Source organism: Haliotis rufescens, unplaced genomic scaffold (assembly GCF_023055435.1).
Source record: "Haliotis rufescens isolate VD_foot unplaced genomic scaffold, xgHalRufe1.0.p SCAF_11, whole genome shotgun sequence".
Taxonomy (NCBI): Eukaryota; Metazoa; Mollusca; class Gastropoda; order Lepetellida; family Haliotidae; genus Haliotis; species Haliotis rufescens.
The window spans coordinates 6,892,511-6,918,015 of NW_025963791.1; the positions used below are offsets into that span (position 1 = coordinate 6,892,511).

Below are 25,505 nucleotides of genomic sequence, written 5' to 3' on the forward strand. Positions count from 1 at the left end.
GTTCTCAAGAGTCACGTGAGTCTACAACAAGCAACTTGCTAGATGTGATGTAACAAAGTTACGTAACTCCTCTCAGCAATTTGTCCATTTAGACACAGTTCACAGTGGACAGCGTGTGCGGCACTGGGTTCATCTAAGTCTGTCGACCAGCGAGGAGTGTTAGGATGCTGGCGTTAGCCAGTGTATCGTTCCCTGTTGTGTGAATATAGTTGGCGTGTTGTGTGTTCACAGGCACACTATGATGCCTCTGCCTCTCCGACGGTTGTTGTGGTGGTTTGCTGTGGGGAATCTTCTCGTGTCCATCTTTATGCTCCCCCTCTCACTCGGACAACACATATCAGCGTCCAATCGAAGACGACAGTACGACTTTGCCAGCGATCGACCAGAAATATTTTACGATACCCGGACGATGACGGATGGTCGCGAAGAGACCGTGTATCTTCTCAAAGGGGAGACGGAAAGGTAGGAATGATTTTACACGTATTTTCATTACATAATTTTAATGAATTTGGTTGTACCATATGCAAATGCATATATATATTTTGCATATATGTGTAATACTTGTTGTCAGTTGTAACGTCATGAAGAGATCGAATTTTGAAAATGAGTGATGTGTAAATTTTGACAGCATATGAAATTTGGTATCAATGTTGAGATTTATCTTTTTTTATTATTACTAACTAAATATTTTGTATTGAAACGATTATGACACGTTGATATCGCAATTCATTAGAAATAATCAGGAACGAAATACATTGTAGTGTTACCATTTTTATGACCCACAGTACATCTTAAACACAATTATTGTACAATGGGACACCGTTTAGCTTATCATGGTTTCATTAAAATAATATATTTATAAAATAAAATATGATCAGCATACAAAACAAATTACTTCTAGAACCTTTGCGAATATATTCACTTTGAGATATTGTTTTTTGAAATGTTCATATCCTCATATATATAGACATATATAAGGTGCCTGACTGCTTGGTAGCGCTAGACCACGAGGCTGTTGAAGGGATAAAGCTATAGTTTCTACTCGTTACGTCTACTCATAGTGTCGTGGGCTTCATCGCTTGGTGAGATCAGACACCTGCTACAGGCAGGGTTAGCTTGTGTGGTTCTACCAGAACTTTACGACTTGGTTTACCGGTGGAGCAGTACAGGCTTATCCTTTCCGACAACACCTAGTGTCATCATCGATTTTCAGTGATCCATTCTTATAAATTTCACCATTCGTTTGCCTTTTATATCCAATGGAATCTGTTTCGTTAGATATTCGAGACTGATTTATGTACGTTTTATATATAAATGTGTGAAACAACCGTAACCGTAATCATCATAGTACCGTGTCTGTCTGACGTGTTACATGTGTGATAGTACCATGTCTGTCTGACGTGTTACATGTGTGATAGTACCATGTCTGTCTGACGTGTTACATGTGTGATAGTACCATGTCTGCCTGACGTGTTACATGTGTGATAGAACCGTGTCTGTCTGACGTGTTACATGTGTGATAGTACCGTGTCTGTCTGACGTGTTACATGTGTGATAGTACTGTGTCTGTCTGACGTGTTACATGTGTGATAGTACCGTGTCTGTCTGACGTGTTACATGTGTGATAGTACCATGTCTGTCTGACGTGTTACATGTGTGATAGTACCATGTCTGTCTGACGTGTTACATGTGTGATAGTACCATGTCTGCCTGACGTGTTACATGTGTGATAGAACCGTGTCTGCCTGACGTGTTACATGTGTGATAGTACCATGTCTGTCTGACGTGTTACATGTGTGATAGTACCATGTCTGCCTGACGTGTTACATGTGTGATAGAACCGTGTCTGTCTGACGTGTTACATGTGTGATAGTACCGTGTCTGTCTGACGTGTTACATGTGTGATAGTACCATGTCTGTCTGACGTGTAACATGTGTGATAGTACCATGTCTGTCTGACGTGTTACATGTGTGATAGTACCATGTCTGTCTGACGTGTTACATGTGTTATAGTACCGTGTCTGTCTGACGTGTTACATGTGTGATAGTACCGTGTCTGTCTGACGTGTTACATGTGTGATAGTACCATGTCTGTCTGACGTGTTACATGTGTGATAGTACCATGTCTGTCTGACGTGTTACATGTGTGATAGTACCATGTCTGTCTGACGTGTTACATGTGTGATAGTACCATGTCTGTCTGACGTGTTACATATGTGATAGTACCATATATCTCTGACGTGTTACATGTGTGATAGTACCATGTCTGTCTGACGTGTAACATTTGTGATAGTACCATGTCTGTCTGACGTGTAACATGTGTGATAGTACCGTGTCTGCCTGACGTGTTACATGTGTGATAGTACCGTGTCTGTCTGACGTGTTACATGTGCGATAGTACCGTGTCTGTCTGACGTGTTACATGTGTGATAGTACCGTGTCTGTCTGACGTGTTACATGTGTGATAGTACCATGTCTGCCTGGCGTGTTACATGTTTGGTAGTACTGTGTCTGCCTGACGTGTTACATGTGTGATAGTACCGTGTCTGCCTGACGTGTTACATGTGTGATAGTACCGTGTCTGCCTGACGTGTTACATGTGTGATAGTACCGTGTCTGCCTTACGTGTTACATGTGTGATAGTACTGTGTCTGCCTGACGTGTTACATGTGTGATAGTACCGTGTCTGCCTGACGTGTTACATGTGTTACAGTACCGTGTCTGCCTGACGTGTTACATGTGTGATAGTACCGTGTCTGCCTTACGTGTTACATGTGTGATAGTACCGTGTCTGCCTTACGTGTTACATGTGTGATAGTACCATGTCTGCCTGACGTGTTACATGTGTGATAGTACCGTGTCTGCCTGACGTGTTACATGTGTGATAGTACCGTGTCTGCCTTACGTGTTACATGTGTTATAGTACCGTGTCTGCCTGACGTGTTACAAGTGTGATAGTAATATGTCTGCCTGACGTGTTACATGTGTTATAGTACCGTGTCTGTCTGACGTGTTACATGTGTGATACTTCCATGTCTGTCTGACGTGTAACATGTGTGATAGTACCATGTCTGTCTGACGTGTTACATATGTGATAGTACCGTGTCTGTCTGACGTGTTACATGTGTGATAGTACATGTCTGTCTGACGTGTTACATGTGTGATAGTACCGTGTCTGCCTGACGTGTTACATGTGTTATAGTACCATGTCTGCCTGACGTGTTACATGTGTGATAGTACCATGTCTGTCTGACGTGTAACATGTGTGATAGTACCATGGCTGCCTAACGTGTTACATGTGTGATAGTACCGTGTCTGTCTGACGTGTATTATGTGTGATAGTACCATGTCTGCCTGACGTGTTACATGTGTGATAGTACCGTGTCTGTCTGACGTGTAACATGTGTGATTGTACAGTGTCTGTCCGACGTGTTACATGTGTGATAGTACCGTATCTGTCTGACGTGTTTCCATGTTTGAAAGTACCATGTCTTTCTGACGTGTTACATGTTGTTTGATAGTACCATTCAAGTGTGATACTATCAGGTCTGTCTGACGTGATAGTACCGTGTCTGTCTGACGTGTTGCCATATGTGATAGTACTGTGTCTGTCTGACGTGTTACATGTTGTTTGATAGTACCATATCTGTCTGACGTGTTACAAGTGTGATACTATCAGGTCTCTCTGACGTGATAGTACCGTGTCTGTCTGACGTGTTGCCATGTGTGATAGTACTGTGTCTGTCTGACGTGTTTCCGTGTGTGATAGTACCGTGTCTGTCTGACGTGTTTCCATGTGTGATAGTACTGTGTCTGTCTGACGTGTTTCCATGTGTGATAGTACTGTGTCTGTCTGACGTGTTTCCATGTGTGATACCACTAGGTCTGTCTTTATCGTCCTCAATATGCACGACAACTGTCTGAGTAATGCAAGTACTGTCAAAACATTCAAGGTTTTATTACAAAAGCGTATTTAATATTTACAAAAAAATAACTAGAGCGAAAGGATTTCCCTCTGAAGTGCAGTGTCTCTGTTTTATGAATAGATCTTATTTGCAGTTGAAGATTCATTGCAGAGATATTTAAGGACTGACTTCAATATTTATAAACGTAAAAAGCTATGTGTGCACACCGGTTATTATGGATAACACACCGGATAACACAATAAATGCAACTAAATTTTGAAGTAAACTATTATAGTTCAATAATGCAACACAATCCTAGCCCATTCTATTACCAACCAATCAGGAATGAGTTGTCTGGTATTTGGCGTTGTGTATTTTTTCGGTTTATGGAAACAGAGACCATTTATTTGATGGTAACCATTAATGTCAGTTCATCAAATTCTGAGGTGATTAGGGGGGCACGGGTGGCCCAGTCGTCCAAGGCGCCGCGATTCGCTGTGCGGGGTTGCGTCCCCCTTGGGCACGCCAGAAACCTATGATCGTGGGTTAGAATCCCGGTTCGCCCCGATTATGTTTCTAGGTTTGTCAGCACCATACTAGTGTCTAAGTTTGTCAGCACCATACCAGTGCTCGTGGTTTTCACCGAAGTGGCAAACTTCTGAGACCTGCATCACTTCGGGCTTTTCTCCCACATTAAGCTAACACGTCGTGGTGTATTTACATTTAAAAGCGGCGTTAAACCCAACTTACTCACTCACTCACGAAGGGGATTAGAGCAGGGGGTAGCCATGGTTGACACGTTGGCTGGTCACGCCAAAGACCCGGGTTCCAATTCGAACGTGTGTACAATGTGTAAAGCATCATTTATGGAATCCCCGGGCCTGTAATGGTTGGAACAGTGCTAAGTGCGGGGTAAAAATATATTTACTCTCGAGCTGATTAATGATAACTACTGTTGTTGTTTGCAGTTACTATTTTCTCCTAGAGGAGGGTGGAACACCGCTGTCGATCGTGGTCACCCCCTGTGCATCGAACATCACATTCGTACTCACAAACAAAGCCATGGCAAGCAGCAGCGAGGAAGACGACCCAGAAGGTACTTAGAGTAACGAGTTGTCCTGCGGTCTCCAGGGGTACATGAACTAACATAGATATTACATCAACCCATGTCCCCCGAGGGACCGGTGGGCAACTAATGTATCTTACCGCACGCCTTATTATATTGCAGGTATGCCTTATGCATGCATACATGCATGAATGCATGAATGCATGAATTGGTCCGTATCGGTAAGAATGCCGGTTCGGCAAAATAGCAGACGGCACAAAACAAACTAAGAGTTATTCCCCCTCGAGCTATTTCATTCGGAAAATATCGTAAATATCCGGAGAATGGCGTCTTGATAATTTATTCAAGATACAAAATTTCGGTTGGTATGTTCCACATGTAATGCCAACAGCTAGGCAGTTCGAGCGTAGACCATAATACATGTCACTGGGTAAGTTGGGGTCATTGAAAATAATAGAATAGGTCTCAGCCAATCAGAATCCGGTATTCATATGTAAGGTAGGATAAAGAGTGATAGCTCCACCAGTGAAGAAGCACTGTGATTAGCTGAGTATGTAATATAGTGTTCGAAGGATAGGATTTTATTCTATATGAGAGACAGATTATTCATTTTCCGGGGTTTTTTCAACCCGTGTAATACTGAACTGCCGGGCATCAAACAGTATTCATCCTTCTTTGATGATGGCTAAAATATAACAAACAAGAAACAGTTATTCGATGGCGATGTATTTGATACGGTGTATCATAGTTGTGTTTTGAACCTTAAGTTTGCTGTGTTTCGGGGACTGTTTTCAGCCTGGTAACGTTTTGCAAACTGTTGTAATCCCCTTCCACCGATTTATCCACCGGAACTAGAAAAAGATACAAGTGAAACCGCCTCATCTGTTTCCTCTTTAGATCTATTCATGAACATTGGGAGTGACAAAAAACAGTCCACAAGGCTGTATTACAGGTGGGATGACTTCAACCTTCCAAAAGTCAACTTTGCCTTCATGTTGAGCAATATTAGTAGCTTCGGCATTTTCACAACTTTAGAGCTACAGTCGAGCTTGCTATAATTTCTATTAAGATTTTAAAGATCGTCATATGACTCTTGCTCAAAAGTGGTTTGATCAGGGTTACGTCATTCAAGGTATTTAGTAAAGATTTCAAAGCGTTTTCTGGCACACATCTGGAGGATTTTCTAATTTGACGCTTCAGTGACGAAAATGATGTCCGATGCTATGACAGATTAACTATAGTCATATGAAAAATTCGGGTGTTCTTTGACTTCTTTCGAGTTGTATAGGTGTTCTTCGCTTTTAGCATTATTCCAGTTATATCACGGCGTGTCAGTTTGATGTGGGAGGTAAGCCCAATGTGATGCAGGTCTCAGAAATTCAATTTGGTGAAACCTACGAGCACGGGTATGGTGCTGAGAAACCTAGTAACATAATCGGGGCCACCGGGATTCAAACCCACCGGGATTCAAACCCACGATCATAGATTTCTGGCATGCCTAAGGGACGCAACTCTGCACAGCAAATTGCGGCACACATTGTACCGATATGAAGAATCGAATTCAGGGCTTCGGCGTGACTCGTAAACACTTTAACCACGACGCTAACCCACCCCCACCCCCATATTCCAAAAAGCAAGTAATTAATTTGTTGAAGGCTTACATCGCACTTTGCAGTATATGGCAGATTGGAAACTGTTTGTAAATACAGTGTCGTTACGTCTGTGAATGTAAATACAACTTAATCGTTTTAGCTGAGAAAAAATATACAAACCAATTTATCAGTTTGAAAACGAATTAAATATAGTGTCTTTTGTAATTGAAATTATAAATTATCGCCGATTCAAAGCGTAATTTTAGATTTGTTTTTAAACACGAATAACATGAAAACAAACTGGTGACAACTTGAAACCCTCCAGTAAATAGCATGTACTGGTGGGGCTGTATAGTAGCCTAGTGGTTGAAGCGTTCGCTCATCACGCTGAAGACTCGCGTTCGATTCCCCACATGGGTACAATGTGTGAAGTCAATTTCTGGAGTCCCTCGCCGCGATATTGCTGGAATATAGATATAAAGCTATACCCACTCATTTATTTATTGGTTGTGTACATGAACAGCCTCACAAAGTTATATGTTGATAATTTAGGATAAAACTTTAACGTCTTTGTTTAAAATGATAAAATGTGATGACATTTTACCAATGAGTAAAATCAGATTTAAGCTACCGTTATTTAACATCTATTTTACGCGCGCGCGCACACACACACACACACACACACACACACACACACACACACACACACACATATATATATATATATATATATATATATATATATATATATATATATTAACGGTATGAATGTTACATTTGATAGCTGTGAAAAAAACAGATGATATTTTCCCATCCATAATAACCATCATTTATAATCGATATAGGTACAAACATCCCTACTTTTTCGAATGTTGATAAACGTTTTATGTTAATTTCATTTACCTTTATTTTTACATTTTATATCTTTATGTTTGAGATAAAATCAGAAAGTTTTGTCTTTAATGCACCGTTACTGTGTAGCCTCTGTGTAATTCCACTTGTTTAATACATTATTTCTTTACCTTTTACTGCTTTAATGTTAATGGTTGAAATAGGATCAGAATGCTTTGTCTTTAAAACTTAAATGCACCGATACCTTTGTAGTCTTCGTGTAATTCTCTTATTGACATTCATGATTCGGTAACAAACCGTTCACTCCTGAATGTACAAATCTGAAAGTTTCAACTTTGCCAGAGAAATGCACTTTGGTCAGTGCATCTGGATGTTTGTTGTTTCAACACATGGAGGCATGCTTGCACAGTGTTGTATTTGGCATTCAAATTAGCGGGGCAGTCGGACCCTAGTCATGCCCTCCTTTCGCTCCCCACTTCTTGCCCGTGTTTGCCGTTACCCCATATATTTTGTTTCCTAGAATTTGTGAGATCTGTGAAAGCTGTTAGGACTCAGGCGTTTGTTGCCGTTCAAATGATTGTGTCAACTCGGACGTGTTTGCTTGCCATTGAAGACTTGTTTAGCTAACGTCTAGCTGGCGATAGGGGAGTAAATGGAACGAATTGACAAGGATTGATGGAAACCGAGTACACCACAGTGACCGTGACTTCAGTCCAAGACGTTTTATGTAGTTAGAGAATGTATAAGCAATATCAGACTTTAGTGTATATTGTATGTTCTTTTGGAGAGTATGAACAGCAAGTGTGTCGGTTCATGCCAGTTTGAATGTACATCGATGTTGTATGTATGAATTAGGTTGTAACGCTTCATCGAACGCTATTATTAATATTAATTTTGAATAGAAATCTGAGTCGTTAAGCACTATTTGATTAACATTAGGATCTGTTATAGGGTCATTGCAGGCTGTGTTCTGTCGGCATTCCGTTCCAATGGTGGAATCTATTTGTTTAGTTAACTGTTATAATTGATATTAAATGTTTACCGTCATTTGAACTCTCGATGACAATAGTCAGTTTCACATGCAGCGTAGCATTGTTTATTTCAGCATCCGTTCTTGTGGGTTCAGTCTTATAACAGTTATCTATTGCATTGACCTTCTAGCGTATACCTTAGTGCACTCGCTCAACACGCCCAAGAATCGGGTTTGATTCCAAGTGTTTCCAAATCCTCCGTATCCATTATTATGATAAAAGGGATACAAATCTCATACCCTCGTCACATCTCTTACACATACATGTCATAAGACAAATTTGTTTGTTTGTTTGTTGTTAAACGCCGCACTCAGCAATATGCCAGCTATATGACGGCGGTCTGGAACAGACAATCCAGTGATTGACATCACACGCATCGATCCACACAATTGGAATACGATGACATGCATCAACCAAGTCAGAGAGCCTGACCACCCGATTCCGTTAGTCGCCTCTTACGACAAGTGTATTCGCCCTTTACGGCAAACATGGGTTGCTGAAGACCTATTCTAACCCGGATTTTCACGGGTCCCATAAGACAAATAATGTATGAGATGGGAACATATATATTACCCTACAGTACATACGTATAGGGACCGTCAAATTACATTCTACCTATGCTAAGTTACCCACCTACTCGCTACCCTATAACATGTGTAACATACTAGTATATACTTCTATTTTCAGACCCTTTTTCCTCCCAAATGGAAGGCCAGTCGTCAGTCCGGGTGGAGGAGTTCAAAGGCGGGGGTAACATGGTCTACACAACACGCGATGCGCGGAAAGGAATCTACATTCTTAGTCTACAAGCAATCAAAACGGATACCACAGTGAAGTTATTTGCTACCACCAGACCAGAATCTGTGTCATTGTTCCCCGAGTTGCCTGTGGATGCAAGGATCCGGGTGACCGCAACATCACGAAGATCCATCAAATTTTCATGGAATCCCAGTGGCAACCCATCGGAATTGCTACAACCCTCACTAGAATACTGTGTGTCTGTGAACAAGGTAATGAACTTTCAAAGTCATTGCTCCGTCTTGGCCCACTTACAAGGGGACACACGCCCCACCCCTCCCCCCAACAGTGGTTTTGGTTTTCCCTGGGAGAAGAGTAAAAACAGAGAAAGACAAAGGAAAGCCAAGCCGATCAAAGCAATGTCGCCCAAAAGGTTGTTTTACGCCTGTGTTGGGTCAAAAACAAATTTTACTTTTGACAAAGCAAAACCAGAAACTACGTATTTCATAGACATCCATGTGGTGGATAAAAATACAAATAGGTCGTCCACGTACGTGGGCGCGGTTGTGCAGACGAAGAAGAGGAAGAGGCGACAAGCGCTGCTGAAAAATGAGAAGAGGAAGACCGTGTCTTTACAAAAGGGTGTGCGTTCTGTGAGTGTTAAATTAGTGTTGACCAAACAGGTCGAGAAGGGTGTGTTGGAACTGAAATCATGTCGAGGGGTTCTCCCCTTTGAGATTCTTTATGACAATAAACTTATCCATAAATCAGCGGTTAGGAGGATCAAAATTGTGAGAATGAAAAACTTGCCGGCAGGCGCTTATATTTTAAGGTTTAAAGGGAAAAGAAAACGCAAGCGTTCAGTGATGGTGTTCTTCACTGAGTCTGGCAGGTATCGCCCGCCGCGTCTGCCTGTAGACTACAGAATCAAGGTCTTCAACACTCTTACCACATGCACAAATGTGACTCTAGCCTGGATGGGCAGTAATGTTAAACAAAAATATTGTCTTTATAAAAAGGAATTAGTTGACAATCAAAAAGTGCGGAAGCACCGATGCTCAGATCCTGGGCATCGCAGTGACAGAGAAAAGGTATTTTGTACAAGGTTTAGACACAGGCAGCCTTCAAAGGCTGTAATTAGTAAGACAGTGACGGGTCTGAAACCCGGTACAAACTACTTGTTTGATGTGTACATTAGTAGAGGAAACAGTGCCTCGCTGGTCTACCTCAACCAGCAAGTCAGGACCAAAACACAGTGCTAAACCAGGAGCATGTCGCACCTGAGGATAACATATCTTGTGTTAGCCAAGGAAGCAATGTTAATTTGTGCTGTACATGTGGATTACGATACCAACTGTTCCTCTAAAGCTTCTCTGAAACTGCATGTAAGGAAACAGGTTCTCGGATGCTGAGGGTGAGGCGTTCTTAGAGAGGATTTGACGTCGTCTTATGTTGGCTGTTGGACCTTGAACGAAGTTCTCGGTGGGGAGTTCACGATTAGGACAGGATTGCAATGATTGAAACATATGGATATGTTTCAGAGTTGTTTCAATGTCCAAATGGGTGGTGAGAGCACAGCATTCGCCTTTCACCAGCAGGCGTGACGATGCTACAGGCTAAGGCCTTCCTAGGCAAGTGTTCAGTGCCTATAGTGCTGTGTCAAAATATTTCTGTGATGTTGTGTGGCAAAGGTGAAGGAAGCGTCTCAGTACTAAATGTCTTTCAGCAAAGGGGCATTGCTTCAAATGGGGATATAAGTTTCATCATGACCATAATAATAACAACAGTGTTCCATGAATGATTCCTGGAACATATTTAACTGTGCGGGAAGGGTTGTAAATCGCATTGGTGACCCTTATCCTTGAATACGTTCTCCAAAAGGGGTTTACAAACAAGTTTCTAACCCTTGACCTTGAACATGTTTAGATCTGCAAGAAGGATCATTGACATCGTGGTCTTGTATGTGCAAGCAAGAAATGTGATACGTTTTCCTAGCGGTTGGAAGATACTTGACTTCTCTTTAACCGTAATGCCCAATGGGTATGTTGGCCACAGCAAGCTGCTGAAGGTGCCTGTGTAGGAGGGCATGGTGTATTGAACGGGTGGGCTGAGGCTGTGTTGTGATCCTGTAGGGGTGTTTTCAAAACGACGTACGTTCATCACAAACGGGGCACGTTCCCGGTATGTATGTATTTTCTCGATGGCTATGAGGTTCTGACAGCACCCCTTACAGATATGGGACGGGAAGGGGCACATAGCAAGACGATGAGATAAGTTATCATTGTGTACTATGTTAATGCATGCTTGTACATAGCCAATATGTAGTTTGAAACCCGATCCTAAACACATCATATATGGAAAGGTTGAAAGCGGTGTGTAGGGGCCAACACTACGTAAGCAGGTTTGTTTCTAGTGGCTTTTCTACACTCATATTTAGGGGTAATAACTATGGTATTTTGATATTTTGTATCAGTTTCAGATCAATAAACAACAGTTATATGGGTGCAGTATATGTTAAGCCTCGAGCTGTAACAATAAAAAAAATTCAATGAAAGCATATTGCATATTTATGTTTGCCATAATTTAAATCAAATAAGTGACATTTCATCGCAACACATTTACTACATGTAATTCCCTTAAATTAATATAGTTGTGGCTTTTAGAAGGATGAACATCATGCATTCAAAGCAAATACAGTACCGGCTCAAATACCTCCTGGAGGATCTACAAGACGTTAACTTTTTACGAATTTAAAATTTAACTTCCTGAGTGTACGTTAGCTGCTAGGGTTCCAAGCACGAAACAGTTATGAAATGGTTATTATTCAGTGTTTGTTACTATTATAGCGTTGTAGTGTGTTAAAGGGGAGCTACACTGTCTCGTGTTCATTCCCAGCCAAGGTCGAGACGTTTTAGCTTTTGGTTGAAGCTAAGAAATCTTTGTCATTAACTGCTTGGTTGATGTACATTATACAATGTGAGGTAGGACAATTGTGTATGGAGGACGCGAATCAATCTTGCTAGGACTGCCACTTTCTGAGAGCCTACTCCCCCTTTAAGAAAGATATTGACAATATCGATCACATGGAACATTCATAAAATGCTCTTCAATATGATATTACACAGCGAAGAGATGCATTTTTACAAGATACTGCATGATTTGGACCATCACATTAGGTTTTATCCTTATACATGTGTACTTAACTTAGAACATTGCATCTAGTTAGCGTTGACCTTTTCCTCTAAATAAAAAGCGACAAAACCATTTCCTTAATCTTAAGACATCTCTACTAAAAGTAGAGCCCATTGTTGTACCACAATTTGTTATATACATGGGTTTATGAATCACGTTCCAGCAATTGAATGTATTGGTAGTGCTACGTATACTTCGCATTAATAAACATAATTTAGTGATACACGTATAAATATTAATCAAATGTAGTAATTAAAAGGCAAGGGAAATGTGAAGAACTAAATTTTGGCCAAAGCATTTATATATTATTTAGGCTTACAACATTTGATTTACAACATTTAGTCGATCTAACATGGTCCACGATGTTCGCTACTTAACCGTGTGAGATTCTCTTCCAGGGTATTGATAGACAGACATACGAATGCTCGAGTCCAAGGATAGGGCGCATGTGAAAGACTAGTCAAGAGTTTTACCGATTTGAGACATAAAGGTCTTTTATCTGCACAGTAGACTGTGTACCTGTCTGTAAGGTAGCATTTAGCAGTTGACAAGTCCATGATTTACGACATGATACTGTAGACAAAACATAAAGCCAGTTCAATTTGTTTATATATTTATTTGAAACAGTTGTCTGGAAGATGGCGTTGAGATTGTAGATGTATATACAGTGTATTATTTTCTCGATTGATTTGTGTTGGCAATGCTGATAATGTTACATGTTATTTTCTAATTGTAATTCGTTCCTATAGCAGAGTTGCATAACAAAGTAAAACATTCGACAACAATAGATAATATGCAATATGCAATATGCAATATGCAGCATTAAATATCCGAAATAGTTAATACCATTGTTTATGCTTCGTGCACAATCTAGTCACAAGGGGGCACGGGTGACCCACTCTGTGCAGCGTTGCGTCCCCTGGGTACGCCAGGAGCCTATATGCTCGTGGGTTCGAATCCCGGTTCGCCCCGTTTAAATTTCTAGGTTTGTGAGCGTTTGTAAACGTCTGCGACCTGCATCTCTTTGGGCTTTCCTCTCACATCAAGCTGACACGCCGTGCTATAACAGCAATACTGTTCAAGGCAGCGTTTAACCCAACTCACTCACTCACACTCGCTAGTCACGATTGGTACTGATATATATGCATAAAACACGGAATACATAGCTGACGTGCACCCCCGGGACTGTTCTGCTCGAACCCTTCCGTAGCATGAAGAATGCGTGCTTGCTTATGTGGTAATTTTGAAGTAACTCATTGAATGTCTATTCTCAATCTGCGTTCTTGGAAATGGTATACTTCCTGTTGCGAAAGCTAATCTTCAAAGAGCGTCAAAGTTGGTCCCTAATGCTAAGTGACAGCGGTAATTACCACGGTCGTGTGTCACCCCCGCACACTCACATGCAATACAAAGTAACTCCAGGTGGTGTTATTTATAAATATACACCAGACATGTTATATTCAGCTACATATCAATGCATTAAGTGCTCTGGTAAAGTTCATCTTCTCATTCTCATGCTGCTTGAAATACAGTACACAGGCATATCATATGCAGACATTAGAACCCGACTCGAAGTGTTTGATTCAAGTATCTTAATGATAAAAGTCATCTCTGACAATGTTACAAGTATATAACATTTTTTGTAAATCAGAACCTTCAGTGATTTCAAAGACACAAATAAATATAGAAGTTGGATATTAATGTTCGATGTTTTGACTTAAATGCTTATCGTTACTCATCAAGCTGTGTTTAAGTGGGCAATATAGGACATGTAGGATATAATCTATATGTATTTGCCCTGTTTGTATTGCATTTTCAGGATGTTCGTGCTTACAGGTTGAGACCTCTTCATCCCCATCCATTAAAGGTAGTCATCGAACGGCGTTCCAGGATATGGTTTACGTGTAGCATTTGTGTAAAACACACAGGCAGTATACAATGTTTACTTCAATAATTGTTGGTTTTGCGACATACGTTTACTGAAGATGCTGTGCCACTGACGTGTGAAGAACGAGCATTTCATTGTGACGTATTTAGGTCACGTGTTACTTAAGGTCTTCCAGTCTTTAAGAATGATTCGATGACTATCTTTATTTGATACAGCAACATAAACATCTTATATCAATTGTTTTTCTTCCTGAAGGGAAAAAGCCTCGGACAGGCTGTTGAGGTCACAAACACACCCGCCCATTTATCATTACACTTTTGAACAGAATAAGAATCCCTCTGAACTGATCTGGGGGAACGGGTGGCCCATTCGTCTAAGGCGCCGCGATTCGCTGTGCAGAGTTGCGTCCCTTGGACACGCCAGAAACCTATTGTGGGTTCGAATCCCGGTTCGCCCCGATTATGTTTCTAGGTTTGTCAGCACCATACCCGTGCTCGTGGGTTTCGCCGAAGTGGTAAACGTCTGAGACCTGCATCACTTCGGGCTTTCCTCCCACATTAAGCTGACACGCCGTGATATAACTGGAATAATGTTAAAAGCGGCGTTAAACCAAACTCACTCTCTCACTCTGAACTGATCTTAACACTCATCCTTCTTATATTCCAAATTTACAATCTTACTCAACTTGTCTTTACAAAATACCCTTCGTAAGTTCCCATATTATCTTTCAATACTTGTCTTCATAAATAATACGTCTTATGTTCTAGGATTAGATTAAGGAATACCCATGAAACTGATGAAACTTAAATTCAGCCAATCTTGCCTTAAAGTGAACCTTCAGAAAGCTAGGGTATGCTGTGCTTGTTCAATTTTATCGTTAGTAGGACACATTTTATTCTAATCTCAAGATTGGTCTTACCTATCGTATATGACCGATCAGTATACTAGTACTTGTTTATGCAAAGCAGTGTGATGGACGGTCGCCATCTTCTCGATTCCTTTGCCGTCTAAGGACAGTGAAAAGTTACTTTTTTTCAAACACACCTCTTTTATAATAAATTGAATAGTCTTAATTATCAAGGTAATCCCGCGGGTTATGTATAGGGTGTATATGAACTGTTCACGATGACCATAGATATGTAAATCCTTAACCAACGTGTCCGGTGCCAGACAGTCCTTACTGTATGGACAGAGTTACTGTTGCGATCGTGTCACTACTTCGCGGGGATACACCATCTATTCAAATGTGTTACAGTCTGTTCAATGACGGCTCAGGTTTGACCCTTGATGTGACCAGTAAGAACGTCATATTTCATCAAGGTAAACAGTATCACCTATTTTAGAATGTTCAGTATGTAGAAGATCGTGGTCTATAAATAACTAAAATTAATCAGTCCCCTTGGTCTAAATACATTTTCCATTTCTATTATCTGTACCTTGCACTATGTATCTGTACATGGGTGTGAAGCCATCAGTGGTGAAATAAATGAGATATATGTTTTTATCCCAAATGGAACAGGATGGCTGAAGTTTAAACCTGCTATTTCATTGGACATGTCACCATTTTCTATGACGCTGCTTACTAGCGTCGTAAGCCTGATGAAATCTTAAAGGGGGACTATGCTACATAGCCTGACACCCCTTTGAAGTCTTTGTGAAGCTATTTAAGTAGGCGCTAAATTCGAACCAGTGTCATAGTCTCTACTAGGAGTTTAACCATTAACTGCTAGATTTATACATGTAAGTTCGCAGACATAATGTTGTTAGAAGAATTAAATTGTCGAGGACCGCCAACTGGACAGGGCTTTGTCCCCTTAAGTAATTGAAACCTAACTTCCAACGTGTTGGGAAGTTTCTATTCGCGTTTCGGAGACAGTACACAGGAACCATGCTAATGTTTTCACAAATTATTTGACGTTCGGGTCTCGCAAGGGCTTGTGAATATTTGTTAACGTCGTCGTACGAGACAGTAGCCGTAATTGTTCACACCAACACGAATTGCCGGAATAAGGTCCTTTAACTTTGTCATAGAAGATCTTATTATAGAATACATTTCCATTTTTGTAATTTAATCACGTGGTGGAGAGGTATGAATTTCAGTGTCAATTAAGTCGAGAGCTGAATAGGATTTCTTGATGGCACTTGTGCTATGGGCTGCCATGAAAACTGCCGCGAGGGGGCGTCGTGCTCACAAGTGATCTACATATATGTACAGTTGTATATGGAGCCCCATCGTTACACTGCCCGTATCCCAGGCATCATGGGCTTGATCGTAGATACATGTTCTATTTAACTGTACTATATTGTTAATTGTTCGTGATATGGCTATATATGTTGTAATAAAGAAAGTAAAACTGCTGACATTGTCTTCCTTCCCTTTTTACTCAGATCCTCGTGGGTACAATGTGTGAAGCCCATTTCTGGTGTCCTCCGCAGTGATAGTGCTGGAATATTTCTAAAAGCGGCGTAAAAACATTTTCATTCACTCACTGTTTATCAGATGGTGGGCCTTGTGGTTAAAGCGTTCACTCGTCACACCGAAAGTCCGGGTTCGATTCCCAACAGTGGTAAAATACATGAAGCCATTTCTCAATCTTGATATTGCTCGAATATTGCTAATATCGGCGTAAAATCATACGCACTCACTCTACATAATTCCGGGTTCGACTCCCCCTATAGTACAAACCCTCATTTGGCGTCACCGTGGTTATTATGGAATATATTTTTATGAACAGGATGACTATATTCTCAAACTCACACTTGCACCTTTTCCATCAACGTTGCCATTTTGAGGATGTCAGTTGGTAGAATCTTCAACCGCATCTTTTAAGTCAAATTATCCCCTATATGAAGCGATGCTGCCAGGAACACAGACCTACATTCAAATCCTCAAAGATACGCCGTTATAGACCAGAATATCAAACCAAATATGAATAAAATACAATTTTAACAGAACTTAACAGAGCAAATTGTACCGTATGACGGCCTCAAAGGAATGTCGCTGCACGTTACAAATTAGGGAAAATATGTAAATGCGAATATATTGGCTCCGTAGTTGATAAGTGTGGCCAGCAGAGGAACATTAACCCAACCCGATTCTGTTTAACAATAATTGAAAATTAGATAAATTCATCCAGATTTTGAACTATTCCTATCAGACCAGCGAAGATCCTTGATGCGATCAATGCACTATATCTGGTGTAAAGAGTTTTGCAAAGCATCACGTCACTTACCTTCTATTATGGGCACAACATTAATTATTTTCGCCAATGATAAGTGTTGACAACAACCATCATGCAAGAACGTTTATTTCTGTAGCGTCTCCGGGCTCGTGGCATCCTAGAAACTGGCAGAAGTCAGCGCGCAGTGGCCATTGCGTTCAATGTTTTATACTCTGTGATTAGCAGACTATGGAACAGGTACCAACAAACCCCAAAATGATCGACTCCGTTAAGGGCGTCCCAGCGACAAGAGTACAGGAATAAGATTGTAACTTTCATCAGCTACTGGCGTTACGAGTCAGTCGATTAGAAATCGTTTACCTGCAATTCATCTCCATGTTTGACGACGACGTGTTGTGCCGCCCTTACAAATCGTCATCTGGCCAACAGACGTCAATGGTGTACACGACGCCGAAACTGGGGTCGCTGGTCACGTGTCTTGTTTTCAGGGGAGTCCCGAATCACTTTGCACTTCCTTGATGGGTGTGGTTTTTCTGGCGACGTCGAAATGAACGTTAAGCCAATGTCAACCTGAGACCTCTTGACAGATTTAGCGGTGTGTCAGTTATGGTGTGGAGTGGCATCACTATGACCGATCTCCACTCCAGATGGATCCCTGGATAGCGTTATCGGGACAACAAACTGACACTCTTTATGACACCCTTTGCAAGGGGTGTGGGTCGATGTTTTTTTTCTTTCAAGACGTCAACGTCCGTGTTCACCGTGCACGAATCGTCAGTGTTCACCACCACCAGCACAATATCTATAAAATACCATGAGTAACAACTTTCCTCCATTAAACGCGTCTTGGACATGATAGGGAGACGTGTACGTCAACGTCACAGGCCGCCGATTACGTTCGCTGAACTTAGCCAGGCCCAGCAAAAGGAGTGGGACAAACTCCTTCAACTTGCCATTTGGAACCTCATATTGAGTATGCCTAGTCGAGTAAATGCATGTTTGACATATATAAACAATTGCGTAACAGTAAGAATGGATATACGAAGAAACTACATTAATATAAATAGTTGTAGATTCAATGACAATTAATAGCTGTCAATATCGCGCAGAGACGCAAAGATACATACGCATGTACACAGAGACGTTCTCCAGACATTGGGCTTGGGGAAGACCTTACGTGCAAAACATAACGCCATGGATGGAATTTTCCTTGCGTTGCGTTATAAGTAGGTTCATTCAGCCTTGAACGCGGATATATCGATTGAGATTCAACCTTGAACTGGCATATATTTTCTGCGAATCGTTCAACCTTGAACTCAGATAAATCTTTTGGGAACCGTTCAACCTTGAACCTTAAACCTAACGAAAAATCTAATAGCATTACTTATCTAATGTAGTTTAATCATGATGAGAAAAACACTTTATTAAAAAAAACATATTCGTTTTACATTGTACAACAAAACATTTTGATTACACATATATTTATGTTATTGATTCGATTTCTCGTGAAATTGTACATAACCAACATCCACAAGGTCAAAGTAAGCTGCAAAGATGTGTGCTTCTATCATTCCCCTGATATATGTGAGTTGATGAACGCGGAAGAGAGAAGATATCTGGCTATATCACATCGGACTGTAAATAATCGAGTCTGGACCAGACATCACAGAACCTGACCGATCGACCCACATTTAAGTCGTCTTTAAAGACAGGCATGAAATATCTTGGGGACCAATTCCGACCACAAGGATCTGAACACGTTTTCATATAAACTGGAACTTGAAATCAGAATACAGTCTAACTTTGTTCCGCCTACAATCCGAAATCTCCTCCACAAGTGATATATCCATGTATGTCAAATAGTAGCCAAGTGGTTAAAAAGGTTCGCTAATCACGCCAAAGACCCGGTTCGATTCCCGAGATGGGTTTAATGTGGTTCTACGTGTCCCCGCACCGCCGTAGTATTTCACATCTACTAACTCTAGAAGTCATAATTCGATCATCCCCAACACAACTTATCAGCTCTGGTCGGAATACTATTCTTGCACCGCCTCTTACATTACTGCTAAACCACCGGCATACATGTAGATCAACGCTATAGCCTGACGTCTCTGTTGCTAACAGATCATATCAATACGATCTATACCACACCTGCAGTTCCGCTCCACTGCCTATATCACACATATCTTGCATATGCTTACCACTCCATTGATGCACACTACATCACCCCAATATGTACCTCACCAACACTTCCATTCTCTAAACCAACACATACTACGCCGATATCGCCCTGACGTATGCCGCCGTCTTTATTATACATAGCTCGTGATCTCGCCATCTCCATCATGCATACCACAACATATCCCGCATACATACATCACCGGCGTTTCCGTGTGGATACCAACACGTATACACTATCTGCTTTACCACGTCATCCGCAACATGTATAGGTTGGGCATGCACCTATACGTCACCGCCAACATGCATACATACACCTCTACGTTATGGCCAACATGTATACATTACCTGCGTTACAACGCCTTCATGCACACTCTAACGACATTACCATGTCATCATGCAAACAATCCCGACATTACCACGCCTTAATACCACGCTAGTAGTAGCACTATCAGTGCATTCATGCACACGCTGTCGACGTTACCACGCCATCATGCACGCTTCATTACCGGCGTTACTACGCCATAATGCACACAATACCGGCGTTACCACGCCATCATGCATACACTGGCGGCGTTAACGCTATCATGCATACACTACCGGCGTTACCATGCCATCATGCACGCTTCACTACCGACGTTACCACGCCTTCATGCACGCTCCCCTACCGGCGTTACCACGCCACCATGCATACACTACAGGCGTTTCTACGCCACCATACACGCTTCATTACCGGCGTTACTACGCCATAATGCACACACTGCCGGTGTTACCACGCCATATTGCACACGCTACCGGCGTTACGACACCTTCATGAACACACTACGCGCGTTAACGCCATCATGCATACACTATCGGCGTTACCACGCCATTATGCACGCTTCACTACCGGCGTTACCACGCCATCATGCATACACTACCAGCGTTAACGCTATCATGCACACAGTACAGGCGTTACTAAGCCATCATCCATACATTAACGGCGTTACGTTACCACGCCGTCATGCACACCTCACTACCGGCGTTACCACGCCATCATGCACACACTACCGTCGTTACCACGCATTCTTGCATTACACGACCGTCGTTGCGTTACCAGGCCATCGTGCACGCTTCACTACAGACGCTACCACGTCATCATGCACACACTACATGCGTGTACCAGCGTACATAGTGCATTCAGGTATACCCCACACAACGCCACACCGTCACCGTCACCGTCTCGCATACCCCATTCAGCATTCCCTCACTCAGTACCCCAACACACACACACACACACACACACACACACACACACACACACACACACACACACACACACACACACACACACACACACACACACACACACACACACACACACACACACACACACACACACACACACACCGTCTGAAATAACACAACCCCACGTAACGTACACCGTTCCATCACCACCACTCCATCACCCCGAAACGTCCCCGGACAGTATTTCCGCACCATCACCCACACGCACACCCCGCAGGCGTCACTGAACCACCCTGTCAGTTCCATCCCCTCGGCCAATTAGACACCCTCTAGCCTTGGCAGAACTACCTGACTATTTAATTGCTTCACGTCTTTAGCAACGCTCGCGGGCTAGACCTTCTTGCTTTGCCAAATATCCCACATAAAGTTTTTGTGGCGATGTAAGTTATTTTTTCTAGAGAAATTGCGAAAGAAACCGGTTGCATCCAATATCTTCCCTTTGCTTTAATGACTTGTTCACGCCAACATCGGCTGTAGAGGATAGTAGCTGACAGCCGCACGGCGCAGAGTGCTTCAGGTCCCATCAGATAACCTATCTGCTTTTCTCTTACTTGATTCAGACGCTGGATTTCCTATGGACCTTCTTTACCTCCACACTGACAAGCCGCACTCCCAATACAGCATACTCCAAGGCAGTACTACGCTCTGCTAACGTCTCGTCAGAGAGATAAGCTTTAATAATTTGATTCATAAAAGCTCTCAAGCTCATGCTAGAGTACTGCTGTGCTCGTAAATAAAATTAGCTTCAATATAAACTTTCATCCTCTTATTTCTGTGTCCTGAAATTATCTAAGACAATAATTTCCCAAGTCTCAAGTGGTACGTGAATGTAGAGATAAAGACGGATTGATAAGAATTGTATTCTGGCCGACACAGCTGCTTACTTGTGTCGTCTGTGGGCAAAACTCAATAATATTCAGACACAAGTGTGTATATTTTAGTTGCTTACATAACGAAATACTTTAGAACTATTGTCATACTGATAACCACTGCAGAACACAAGCAGACTGGTAAGATTTCGCTTTCTTTCTTTTCATTCGTTTGTTTGTTCGTTCGTGATTACGTGAGTGACGTTGTGAGTGAGTGGAAGGGTAGGTGGGGTGGGATGTTTGTGTGGGTTGCGTGGGTGGGTTGGTGGGTTGGTGGGTTGGTGGGTTGGTGGGTTGGTGGGTTGGTTTATTAGAACTTATTAACGCTGTCACGTATAAAAAAGCATATTGTGGTTTCTTACTCAACAGAATCCTTGAAACACATTGTCGTACCGACGGCATATACTGCAACACACCATCAAACTAATTATATATCGCTCACATAAAGGTAAGAGAGTGAGTGAGTGAGTGAGCGTTTGTGTAAGGCCGTGGGTGAGTGAAAATGTATCAAATTCAAACGCCGTCAGAACCAAAATACGGTATGTGTTGGTTCTTTCCCAACGGAATACTTGACAACCACTGTCACAAGCTCCTCACAACGATGGTGTCACGCTCTGGGAAGGAGCTTGCCACTGTCATACCGAAAACGCACCACCACCAAGGATGTTAAGATTTCGATTATATCTAATAAGTGAGTGAGTTTCGTTTACTCCACTCTTGTCCATGTTCTTGTCACAGCGATAGTGAGCAATAGCGTTCCTCCCATTGTATCAATGTGGGAATAGAACAAGGGTCTTTGGCGTCATGAGCGAACGCTTTAAACACTCAGCTATTACACTATCCCTCGCTAACATATTGATTGAATAACACCACATCAATTCAGGGCTAGTGTGTTCTCTGTTAGGAGGAGCCAGACAATTTGCTTTTTCTTAAAACACATTATTTTTCAGTACGTCCAGTATATCAAGTGAACAAAGATAATTTTTCCTTCGAAAGAAATCCCACGCTCCTTTCCCCGGAATATGAAATGGGCTGCCCTGGTACTATGCCATTGATGTCATTCAAATAAATACATAGTAGAATTGTCAGAAAGTGAAGCATTGTTTTATTCAGAAATGCAAAGAATTTTCAGAACGTGTGTTGCCATGTCAGTAAACCCACAAATGTCAGATTTAAGGATACTGACCGTATTTGGAATTGAGCCTGATCTTCCTTTTTTTAGGATTAACACTAATATCACAATTGTTGTAAAATTTACATATCTTCAATTATCACACTTAGCATCACAACAAACTGGCATTTACCCATACAAAACCGTAGGGGTTCAGGGGTAGAATAAATCCTGGACGGTGGACAGGCTCGGTGACCTGGTTGATAAGTGGTCATCGTACACCGTCGGTGTGAATCGTTGCTCATAATATCAATCACTGAATTGTCTTGGCCAGATCCGATTATTTACCACAGGCATATAGCTGGAATATTGCTGAGTGCGGCGTTAACCAAAAACCAAGAAGAAAACAATTTACCCATTAACCCCAAATGGACGGCCATAAAGGGGATTCCCCGGAGGATGGCAAGACTCCAGCAATAAGCATCTTGTCCTTGTCTGCTGATGAGGATGATGACTGTTCCTCGCTAACAGGTAAACCAGCCAAACTCTGTGTAAACCGATCCCGAAAACTAATGGGCTTCACGTAAACGGGGCCTAAATTTCTCGAAACTAGCTACTTAATAGGCCAGTTTATGAAGTGGCCATACAGTGAGAGAGAGCAAGTTTAAGAGGAATCACTTAAACTGACTTTTCGTAATTGAGATATTTTATTTACGGCTTTTGGCTTATTAAGTATAATGACGTTGTCATGGAAATGTAACATGTAGAGAGGTGTGGGCAATATTTGCTTGTAAACGTTAAATTTAGACATGTTATAGCAAAATAAACCATAATTCCTTAATGAAACCATTAAGATGTTGTTTCGTTACAGCCAAAAGAACATCAAGATCATCCATCCTCGACACGGTGAAATTCATTTCCAATCTAGCAGATACCAGCTCATGTCCAACCTAGCAGACAGCAGCTCATGTCATATCTAGCAGACACCAGCTCATGTCCAACCTAGCAGACACCAGCTCATGTCCAACCTAGCAGACAGCAGCTCATGTCTAACCTAGCAGACAGCAACTCATGTCTAACCTATCAGACAGCAGCTCATGTCCAACCTAGCAGATACCAGCTCATGTCCAACCCAGCAGACAGCAACTCATGTCCAACCTAGCAGACAGCAACTCATGTCCAACCTAGCAGACAGCAACTCATGTCCAACCTAGCAGACAGCAACTCATGTCCAACCTAGCAGACAGCAGCTCATGTCCAACCTAGCAGACAACAACTCATGTCCAACATTGCAGATACCAGCTCCTGTCCAACTAGCAAACAACAACTCATGTCCAACCTAGCAGACAGGAGCTCATTTCCAACCTAGCAGACAGCAACTCATGTCTAACCTAGCAGACAGCAGCTCATGTCCAACCTAGAAGATACCAGCTCATGTCCAACCCAGCAGACAGCAACTCATGTCCAACCTAGCAGACAGCAACTCATGTCAAGCCTAGCAGACAGCAACTCATGTCCAACCTAGCAGACAGCAACTCATGTCCAACCTAGCAGACAGCAGCTCACGTCCAACCTAGCAGACAACAACTCATGTCCAACCTTGCAGATACCAGCTCCTGTCCAACCTAGCAGACACCAGCTCATGTCCAACCTAACAGACAGCAGCTCATTTTCAACCTAGCAGACAGGAGCTCATTTCCAACCTAGCAGACAACAACTCATGTCCAACCTAGCAGACACCAGCTCATGTCCAACCTAGCAGACAGCAGCTCATTTTCAACCTAGCAGACAGGAGCTCATGTCCAACCTAGCAGACAGCAACTCATGTCCAACCTAGCAGACAACACCTCATGTCCAACCTAGCAGACACCAGCTCCTGTCAAACCTAGAAGACACCAGCTCATTTCCAACCTAGCAAACAACAACTCATGTCCTACCTAGCAGACAACAACTCATGTCCAACCTAGCAGACACCAGCTCATGTCCAACATAGCAGATAGCAACTCATGTCCAACCTTGTAGATACCAGCTCCTGTCCAACCTAGCAGACAACAACTCATGTCCAACCTAGCAGACAGCAGCTCATGTCCAACCTAGCAGATACCAGCTCCTGTCAAACCTAGCAGACACCAGCTCATGTCCAACCTAGAAGACAGCAACTCATGTCCAACCTAGCAGACAACAACACATGTCCAACCTAGCAGACAACAACTCATGTCCAATCTAGCAAACAACACCTCATGTCCAACCTAGCAGACAGCAGCTCGTGTCCAACCTAGCAAAGAAACAACTCATGCCCAACCTAGCAGACACCAGCTCATGTCCAACCTAGCAGACAGCAGCTCATGTCCAACCTAGCAGACAGCAGCTCATGCCCAACCTAGCAGACAGCAGCTCATATCTAACCTAGCAGACACCAACCCATGCCCAACCTAGCAGACAGCTCCTCATTTCCAATCTAGGAAGCAACAACTCATGTCCAACCTAGCAGACACCAGCTCATTTCAAACCTAGCAGACACCAGCTCATGTCCAACCTAGCAGACAGCTGCTCATTTCCAACCTAGGAGACAGCAGCTCATGTCCAACCTAGCAGACACCAGCTCATTTCCAAC

At 42.2% G+C, this 25,505-nt stretch overlaps 1 protein-coding gene across 1 annotated transcript in view; it reads left to right on the top strand.

Moving 5' to 3' along the window:
- The window catches only part of LOC124134273 (protein NDNF-like), a 66,704-nt gene extending 51,966 nt beyond the window's left edge, over positions 1-14,738 (top strand). Inside the window, exons 2-4 of the mRNA XM_048392153.1 lie at positions 232-462; positions 4,874-5,001; positions 9,134-14,738. Of these exons, the coding sequence (XP_048248110.1) occupies positions 239-462; positions 4,874-5,001; positions 9,134-10,446 (1,665 nt within the window). The 5' untranslated portion in view covers positions 232-238 and the 3' untranslated portion in view covers positions 10,447-14,738. The remainder of the gene's footprint in view (positions 1-231; positions 463-4,873; positions 5,002-9,133) is intronic.
- Positions 14,739-25,505: the final 10,767 nt, after the last annotated feature.